Source organism: Lolium rigidum, chromosome 5, assembly GCF_022539505.1.
Source record: "Lolium rigidum isolate FL_2022 chromosome 5, APGP_CSIRO_Lrig_0.1, whole genome shotgun sequence".
NCBI classification, from domain to species: domain Eukaryota; kingdom Viridiplantae; phylum Streptophyta; class Magnoliopsida; order Poales; family Poaceae; genus Lolium; species Lolium rigidum.
In genome coordinates this window covers 240,024,743-240,034,196 of record NC_061512.1, presented here as the reverse complement: position 1 = coordinate 240,034,196, position 9,454 = coordinate 240,024,743, and the positions used below count along the sequence as shown (strand labels likewise).

General features: G+C 44.6%; 1 protein-coding gene across 1 annotated transcript; it reads left to right on the top strand.

Moving 5' to 3' along the window:
* The first annotated feature begins 1,174 nt into the window (after nucleotides 1–1,174).
* On the top strand, nucleotides 1,175–6,377 carry LOC124652341 (beta-glucosidase 31-like). The gene is made up of 13 exons (XM_047191366.1): nucleotides 1,175–1,348; nucleotides 3,535–3,598; nucleotides 3,695–3,753; nucleotides 3,844–3,919; nucleotides 4,062–4,133; nucleotides 4,250–4,337; nucleotides 4,439–4,697; nucleotides 4,828–4,943; nucleotides 5,031–5,251; nucleotides 5,353–5,378; nucleotides 5,481–5,595; nucleotides 5,700–5,802; nucleotides 5,908–6,377. The coding sequence occupies exons 1-13, from the start codon at nucleotides 1,220–1,222 to the stop codon at nucleotides 6,122–6,124; spliced, it is 1,545 nt and encodes a 514-aa protein (XP_047047322.1). The 5' UTR covers nucleotides 1,175–1,219; the 3' UTR covers nucleotides 6,125–6,377.
* The last annotated feature ends 3,077 nt before the right edge of the window (nucleotides 6,378–9,454 follow it).

Below are 9,454 nucleotides of genomic sequence, written 5' to 3'. Positions count from 1 at the left end.
CATTCCTCATCGCTGTCCGGCGGCGGGGAATCGTCACTGCTAGGCGTTGCAGCTTTGTCGCGCCAATGGCCCCTCGTTGTCGGTATCCGATGGCAAAGAGAGATTGCTCATGCTAACAGAGGATGGTGAGAGAGGAGAGAAGAGATGAATGACGCCGTCCGGTTGTAGATCAGAAAGCGTATATGTAGGGGTCTATCGACGAAGAGAGCGGCGGCGGTTGCTCTTCCGCGAAGTTCATGCTCCATTACGGCGGTTCCCGCGTCGAGGCCACTGCGACGGTTCCCCGACGAGGCTTCCCAGGCCACTTCGCGGACCATTACGGTGGTTCAATGCGTCGATCGACACGGTTGCCACTGCGACGGTTCCCCTTCCCGACGCCTGCACCTTCGCTATGTACGCGGTGGTTGAGCGTCAGCAGGCGACCATGGGCTCGCCGCTAGAAAAATGGGTCTAATTTTACATCCATCCAGCGTTAAATAGCGCCGGATTTCGGCATGAGAAACCAAACGGCTGGAGCTGGAGATGCTCTAACTCGCACGAGGTCGTTAGGGCAATGGTGGAGACGGGTACTCGACGTGGGCAGAAACGGAAACGGTGTTGTCGGTTGTCGACGTGGTAGCCTACCGAACGGCGTCCCGTAATCCTATACTCCGCCACTCCCATGAAGGAACCAGCAGCAAGCAAGCAAGAAAGCGGCCTGCCCCTTTAGTGTTTGCGTGTTTGTTCGCTCACCATCACCATGGGCACGTACTGCCAGATTCGTTTTCCCGACGGCGACGCAGTTCAGATTCCGGCCGACCACAACGGTAGCAGACGAGCGGCGTATACCACACGAGCACGCACACACTCGCAGCCATGCCAAAGCCTAGTAGCGCCACGTGCCCTCGCGCCTCGACCGGAGCCACGGCATAGGTCAAAGCTAGCTAGCCCAGCGCGCGTCACTTGCCAGCCAAGACCCAAGAGGGCATAGCCAAAGCTTCCCGTGCCACGCCGTGCGTCAGCGAGGACGTGGCCTCGCCGTCTTTGGACGCTAGCGGCGGTGTCACTCCTCGTCAGCAGCGGGGACGCCGTATAAAACACGCGCGCCCGGCGAGGGCCTGCAGATCGATCAGTGCATAGACAACTAGAGACCACTAGCTAGCTTCACCACCGGACCACCCAGAGCGCGCGCGGCGGCCGGCGAGCAATCGAGCACGTACGGTCGGCAGGCCGGCGATCCATGAGGATGCCGGCGCTCTCCTGCGCCCTTCTCCTCCTCCTCGCCGTGACGTCTCCGGCGGCGGCGACCATCACCAAGGGCGACTTCCCGCCGGGGTTCATCTTCGGCACCGGCTCCTCCGCATACCAGGTCCGTTGCTCAGCTCGGGCCACCTATATCGGGGATTTCTCCGGTTTGTTCTCGTCGATCAAAACCATTGAATTAACCACAGCTGACAGTCATGACCAAAAGATACATAAGCAACTGCACTAACCAAGTAATCTAACTCTCGACCGGGGAAGATCAAGCTACCCAAATCTTCTTGGGAGCGACGATGATCCAGCGATCGATGCTCGTCTCCATGGAGACCTTCATGCAGGATACGCACGTCAATGGCTGCCAAGCATGCGGCCAAACAGTCGGTCAAATATCCTTGCTAGCGCCGCCGCATGCGCTGCTCCCGTCCATATGTTGCCCGCTCACTCTCAAAGTTCTGGACCATACTTTCATTTAATACATGGATTTTTCCTCCCTTAAATTAGAAATTAATATAGGTTGCATATACAGCAACATTTTTGTTTTGTTTTGCTTTCCTGGCCATCCTTTTTTTTCCTTCACCTGCTCCCTCTCCCTCTCGTCTGTCTCACTCTCGACGAGACTTTTGGCCGCACGGGAGACCTGAGCCATCCCGTCGGAAAAGTGGACGAATCGACCCATCGATTCGAAAGATATTTACAGAACGCTCGACAAAGTAGTGGACATGCAAATTTCTCTTCTCCTTCCATGTGTTCTTGCCTTTCTGCCATTTTCTACTTTCTATAGTTGTAATCCGAAGGCAAATAATCAAAAGCACTTAGCTTTTGCTTATCCAACAGCAGCTAGTCCAAGACGACTTTGCTTTTCTAGCTCTCGAGACCTTCACGCACGTCAACAGAACGCTCGAGAAAGCAGTCGGTCTCTCAAAGTTCTAGATCATACGTTCATGTAATACATGGATTTTTCTCCTCTTGAATTGGAAATTAATAGAGGTTGCATACTCCCTCTGTCCACAAATAAGTGTACTTCTAGCTTTTGTATTAAGTTAAACATTTTAAGTTTTGATCAACCGTGGAAAATAAAGTAGCAACATATATCATGAGATTTTGGTATAATTTGAAACTACATTTCAAAACGAATCTCGGGATACTAAATTAGTGTCATAAATGCTACTATTTTTTCCTATATATTTGGTCAAAGTTTAAAGAGTTTGACTAAACACAAAACCTAAATGTACACTTATTTCATGGACGAAGAGAGTATATGCCAACATTTTTTGTTTTGCTTTCCTGGTAGTGGTAATATTCTCGTCGACTTCAAGTTACTGTCCTGGCCTTCCTTTTCTCGTTCACCTGCTACCTCTCCTCTCGTCTGTATCAGTGTCGACGAGACTTTCGCCCACACGTGACTAGTGAGACGTGAGTACTGAGTACGTGACGAATCCCGTTGGAGAAGTGGACGAGTCGATCCGACTGATTGTTACGAACGCTCGAGAAAGCAGTGGACAGGGAAATTTCTCTTCTGCTTCCATGTGTCCCCGCCTTTCTGCCATTTTTCTAATTTCTATAGTTGATGATCTGAAGGCAAATAATCAAAACCACATGCTTTTGCTGATGCAACAGCAGCTAGTCCGAGAAGTCTTTGTTTTTTTAGCTGTGGCACGAGAATCCTCAGTAATAGAGATATTCTAGACAGTAATATCTTCTAGAAGCTTAAATTCAGGACCCATCTCTGACTGGGGCATTATTTTCTGAAGTTATTTGTCCCTGCCGCTGCAAACTCCCAAGTTAACAACAGCTTGCAGCCGTCCTTCTCCCACGAGACCAGAAGCACTGCTTTGCTACTGACAGCTCGCGTTGATTGGTCGCCTCTGCTTTGTTTTTGACGACGACATGTTCGTCGTTCCATATACCACCGAGATGTCGTTTTCTCGCTACGTTACCTTTCGCCATCTGTTCAACGTCACTGGGCTGCTCTCTCCTTTGGCCGCTTCCTCCGTGTGGCTGGCTGGAGCCATGCCTGGAGTGAAAACAAAGCATACTTGATCAGTGGAAGTTGAAAAACAGACAGTGACATTTGGCAGAATCGAACCGTAAATGGCCTGAAACTACTGAGTGCAGGAAAACAAATTTATGAGTCTGGACATGCGAGAGTTCAGACAAAAACAGGTCAAAACTGTGTTTTCAGAAGAAACAAAAGTGCTTATTTTGCTAAGAAAATTGGTTAAAGTAATTTCTCAGGAAATTCATATGCACGTGTACCTTAGTCTTACTAGCCTGAATTTCCTCCCAATTTCTCAGATTGAAGGTGCAGTTGACGAAGATGGAAGGAAACCCAGCATCTGGGACACGTTCACACATGCAGGTTAGTATAAGATTTTTCTCGAGCCAGCCAGTCTGAATTTATCATGCATTTTTTGCTTTCCTGATCATGACATGGAGTTCTTGTGACTTCCCTCAGGCTACTCTACAGGCGGAGCGAACGCTGACGTGACTGCAGATCAATATCATAAGTACAAGGTTAGTTTACAGTAAATGGCAGACTTTTCAGATGAAAATTACTGGATGTCAAACTTATGGTGGTAACACTCACTCTCTGCCTGACAACAGGAAGATGTAAAACTTTTGAGTGACTTGGGCGTTGACGCGTACAGATTTTCCATTGCCTGGCCTCGGCTTATTCCCGGTAAGGCCATACAAACGACAGTAGAACAACAGCACATGTTGAATAATGCGTCTTCAATTCTTCATTCCTCAACAAAAAAAAAAACGTGTCTTGGAAAAATTGGCTAGCATTACACTGACTTGGTCGTTTGTGAATCATGCAGACGGGCGAGGAGCTGTCAATCCAAAGGGGCTGGAGTACTACAACAATCTTATCAATGAACTCCTGAGCCATGGTATGTAAATTAGTCCCTTGGCAGACTGAATTCTTCATCTAGGAATAAACTTCAAGGATTTTCAAATGTCCAGCTGTGCAAAGATAACCCATGCATCTTTCTGCCTTTTCATCCAGGAATTCAGCCTCACGTAACGATATATCATTTCGACTTCCCTCAGGCTCTGCAAGATGAATACAGTGGATTGCTTAGCCACAAATTCATGTACTTTCTTTTTGCCACAAATATCATTTCTGTTACTGCACGTGCAATTCCATAAAAATAAAAGAAATAACAGTCTTGCGCTTCCTGTGATATGGTTGCAGAGATGACTACACTGCATATGCAGATGTGTGCTTCAAGAACTTTGGCGACAGGGTGAAGTACTGGAGCACTGTCAATGAGCCAAACATCGAGCCGATTGGCGGATACGATCAGGGCATCCTCCCACCGCGCCGATGCTCATTCCCATTCGGCATCCTCAGTTGCGACAACGGTAACTCTACCACAGAGCCATACATTGTAGCGCACCATCTTCTGCTTGCACATGCCTCCGCAGCGACCCTATATAAAGAGAAGTACCAGGTTAGGAACGATGGCACATTTTACAGAACCAGCCTGTTCATATTTTTTTTTAAACATGGCGGGACAGCCTGTTCATCTGGATTAGTCATTCTCACATGCGTAACATTCCCTTTTGTTCCTTATTCATCAGGCCACGCAAGGAGGCAAAATTGGACTCACATTGCTGGGTTGGTGGTATGAGCCAGGGACGCAAGCACCCGAGGATGTAGCAGCAGCTGCAAGGATGAATGATTTCCACATTGGATGGTATGTTCTAAAGTACATCTCAAGTACAATTGGAAGATCTAGAATCTATACATAACGACAGCTAATGATCAAGTTATCATGACACAGGTATATGCATCCATTGGTGCATGGAGATTACCCCCCAGTGATGAGGAAGAATGTTGGGTCCAGGCTACCATCTTTCACCGCTGAAGAGCTGGAGAGAGTGCGCGGATCTTTCGATTATGTCGGATTTAACCACTACATTGCCGTATACGTGAAGGCTGATCTTAGCAAGCTGGACCAGAACCTGAGAGATTACATGGGTGATGCAGCAGTGAAATATGACAGTAAGAATTCTAGTAACCTCAAGTTCTGTTATATGCTGTATCCCGTAATGTGATGAGAGAAATGGGATTAACCTAAAAGTTCTGTAAATGTATTCTTGCAGTGCCATTTCTGAACTCAAAGAACCAGGTATTTGCCGATACTTTTCATTTCACTAAATCTAGTTGGGAAGTGAAATTTGTTTGCAGCGTAACTAAATCATTTGTATGTCTGCGTCGCTAAACTTAACAGTTGTTGTTCGGATTGAAAACCGATTTCGCGACATCGACTCCATGGGCTCTGAAAAAAATGCTGGAGCATCTCCAGGTCAAATACAAGAACCCCGTGGTCATGATCCACGAGAACGGTAAATTATAACAGAAGTTTCAGCAACCCGATATATCATCATCCTGAGAAATCATCAACATGTCATCTCATCTCCGCGTTTCCTCGTATGTTCATATCCATCAGGAGCTGCCAGCGTACGTGACCCCTCAGGCGGGAACAACTACGACGACGAGTTCAGGTCGCAGTACCTGCAGGATTACATCGAGGCGGCCCTTGAATCCAGCAGGTACCAACTCCCTCCATTCATCACACAAAAGGAGCAATGCCATAACTGAAATAAATTGATACAACAGTTTACTCATCATTCTCCTCTCTGTTGCTGGGTGTCCAGGAATGGGTCGAACGTGCAGGGCTACTTTGTATGGTCATTCCTCGACGTCTTCGAGTACCTCTTCGGCTACCAAATGGGCTTCGGCCTCTACGGCGTCGACTTCAACTCCGAGGAGAGGACGAGGTACCAGAGGCACTCTGCCAAGTGGTTCGCCAGCTTCCTCCGTGGCGGGGAGCTCAGGCCAGTGGCTCTACCTGGCAAGGCCTACTCCCAGTGATGTTTGCACATTCCAAGCTGTCAGTATTGGAGATATTAGAAGAATTTATGAATAAGCCTCATACGTAGAGCATGGATAATTGGGTGGTGACATGATATTAATTACTGTTTTGTTTTCTGGATAGAAGTTGAATTTTTTGTTTGTGAAGTAGGGTTCGTTCATAGGTCTCTGCTCCTTTTCTCTCGATTGTTTCAACTATACCAATGTTGATGTGTGTTCTGAAAATAATATAATATGTGGTATACAAAGTTTAGATACCTGAATTCAGATAGTACTAGTAGCCAATAGTTCACCGAATGTTGGATCAGCACCTGCCATTACCTTCATATGATGACCGAATACGACCCACAATTTTTAGTTCAAATCCAGATACCTGAATTTAGGTAGCAACTACACACTTTTCTGAATTTCAGGTTTAACAGCATTTCAAAATGGTCGACGACGCTCAAGGCACCTACATATCCAAGCAAAGAGCCTGCTATTTATCTTGTGTGTCCAAATGACCAAACAAATTGCAGTGCCTCTAAGAAAAAGGTCAACACGAAAAGAAAGGGTGACGGTGCAATAGTTAGGACCTACATCAATCTACCGTTACATGGAACTTGAGCAGATTACTATGTTTCAACTCGAGGTTAGGAATAAGTAAGTAAATAAAAGACATATATAGTACCTATGGGAGCACCCTTACTCTAAACAAAAGGAACCACTCAAAAGAGTAACATTCATGTACCTACTGACGAAGGCATTTTCAAACTAAGTCAACCAGGCTAACTGTTGTTGCTTAGGACTACTCTGGAGTCAAATACATTAATAGTACTCCCTCCGATTCATATTACTTGTCGCTAATATGGATGTATCTACAACTAAGAGACGGTTAATATGAATCGGAGGGATTAGGATTTTTTAGCAGACACGTTCAGATGGTAAAAAAAACTCAACTATTTGGATTTAAATTACATCCGGCCTTATAAAAGAGAAATCAAAGCATTTTTGTTTCTTATCGGGTAGCTGGTACAAACGAGCTTATTTGCAGCAGAATTGTTGAACAAAAGCTGAATAACTACATTGTTTATTTCATGTTTCATAACACAAGGTATATATATGCAGGTCGTTTTAAAAGATTTGTGAAACATGAATAAACACATAAATTTTATTAGCAAACATATAAAAGTTAATTTCAGGTGCAGGTACTATATATATGTACAACTTTCAGCTTTTGACATCACATGCTGCCATTCTAGCGACGCCACTGAACTATCTTGTAGAGAAGAATAATACCAGCTGTATGAGAGTCATAACTTGGTAAGCCTCCAAATGTGCAAACAGAGTTACATATATAAATAACATTTAGGATGATAGGAATTCGATTACTGAGAAAAAAATAAAAATGGCCAGAAGAAAACACAAATGTTTTGCACTCAATAAAATACATAATATGCAGCTTGTTATAAACTGAAAGAAATTTTGATCCCAATATGGTCATGAACTACATAAATTCTTGGAAATAAACAGTTTGCAAAATATATTAAAATGTTTACAATGTAAAAAATAAATAACTTTGAAGCAGAAGCAAATTTACACCACCTGTTCAATTAACATGTCATAGTAGCTTATCAAATGGGATAATCAGGTCATGTACTTCTTGATATTCCAGGTTCAGCATCTGTGCCACTAGTTGCCAAGTCTACAAGCAAAAGAACGAAAATAAATTAACCAAAAATCTATGAAAAGTTCAACACAAAAAACGAGGGTGAATGTGCAATAGTTAGGACTTATGTCAATCTACCATTACTTATAACTTGAACAAATTACTAGCTTTAGACTCAAGTTTAGGAATAGGTAAACAAAGACATATATAGTGCCTATGGGAGCACACTTTAACAAAATGAATCGCTCAAAACTGTAATGTTCATCTACCTACTAATGAAGGTTTCTAAAACTAGAGCCAATCTAGTAATTCTGTTGTCTAGAAAAACTCTGGAGTGGATTTATTCGATGATCAGTCAAATGCCGTAATGATAATACTTTTTAACAGACACATTTTGGTGGGAAAATAACTCAACTTATCAGGTAATCTGGTATAAACGAACTTATATGCAGACAAATTCTTGAAGAAAAGGGGAACATAATTGTATTGTTTAATTCAGTTTTCATAACACAGGGCATATATGCAAGTCGTTTTCAAAGATTTGTGATTAACAGGAAATACGAAGTGGCAAAGCTATAAGACTGGTGTAAGTGACATCACAGAAATTTTATTACCAATCAAGTAGTGGTTAATTTCAGGTGTATGTACTATATGTATGTAGAACTTTCAGCTTTTGACATCACATGCTGCTATTCCTAGTGATGCCACTGAACTATCTTGCAGAGAAAAATAATACCTTCAGCACCATGGGTTCAGAAAACTGACACGAAACAAAAGATTTGATTTATGCAGTAATTGCTAGCTAACCCTTAAGCACAAAAATGGTACCCCAGCAAACACATATTAAAAAGATAAATATACTTTGATACTCTTAGAATGTAAGGGCCAACAATTACCTGAAGCATAATAGCTTGTGTAGGGAAAATAGGAGGTAATGAAATTGGTTCCAAAAATCTCCTTGAACCGCATTGAGTCGAGTTGGATCATGAATAAACCAATAGAAATCCGTAGAAGTATCACATTGTGATCCTCATCGTACCCCAGTATCAATGGCCAGATGTCCTCGACGGGCACTCCTGGCGAAAGGTGACTAGCCAGTTCAATGGTTTCCTGAGGGACCCATCTGCCAACCTCATCCGAATAGACCCATAACAGCATGCTCAGTTCTGTAAAAACAACGAGTCCAAGACTACCTTCCGCTGTCCGTATGATCTCGGAAGAAAAGTAGCCCGTACAGCGGTACACTGGCTTCTCGATTACAACAAGCTTCTGCGCATCAGAATGAAGCTGAAGTGTGTCACCTTCGTTGCTAATCATCCAGCAAAGTGTGCTCCTAATCAAGACACTCCCTCTTCCCCAATTGCTCAACCCATCTGTAATTGTCGTTGAGATACGATTTCCCCATACAGCAGACTTGGATCTGTAGAGGCAAGCGAATGCGCGTGTGTGACCTTGGCCACCGCGCACCAAGGCCAATTGGAAGGAGCTCAAGTCGCAATCGCCGTGCACATGTCCATGGTCGTCATCGCCGGCAGCGCAGAGCACCGCCGCGTACGTGACTTGTACAGTGTTGTCGAACTCGGGTGGAAGAGCAACTCTGCGTTGCTGACCGGAGATTGGGTTCCACACGAGGGCCTCGGGAAGCTTCTTGCTGAGGAAAAGGGCGAGGCCGTGGCGGCAAT

What these genes read in the sequence shown, in the direction of transcription:
- LOC124652341 (XM_047191366.1), top strand. Translation starts at nt 1,220, where the DNA reads ATGAGGATGCCGGCGCTCTCCTGCGCCCTTCTCCTCCTCCTCGCCGTG. An exon ending in CAATGAACTCCTGAGCCATG is followed by an intron (nt 4,134 to 4,249) that starts GTATGTAAATTA and finishes CTTTTCATCCAG; the next exon opens with GAATTCAGCCTCACGTAACG. An exon ending in TATATAAAGAGAAGTACCAG is followed by an intron (nt 4,698 to 4,827) that starts GTTAGGAACGAT and finishes CTTATTCATCAG; the next exon opens with GCCACGCAAGGAGGCAAAAT.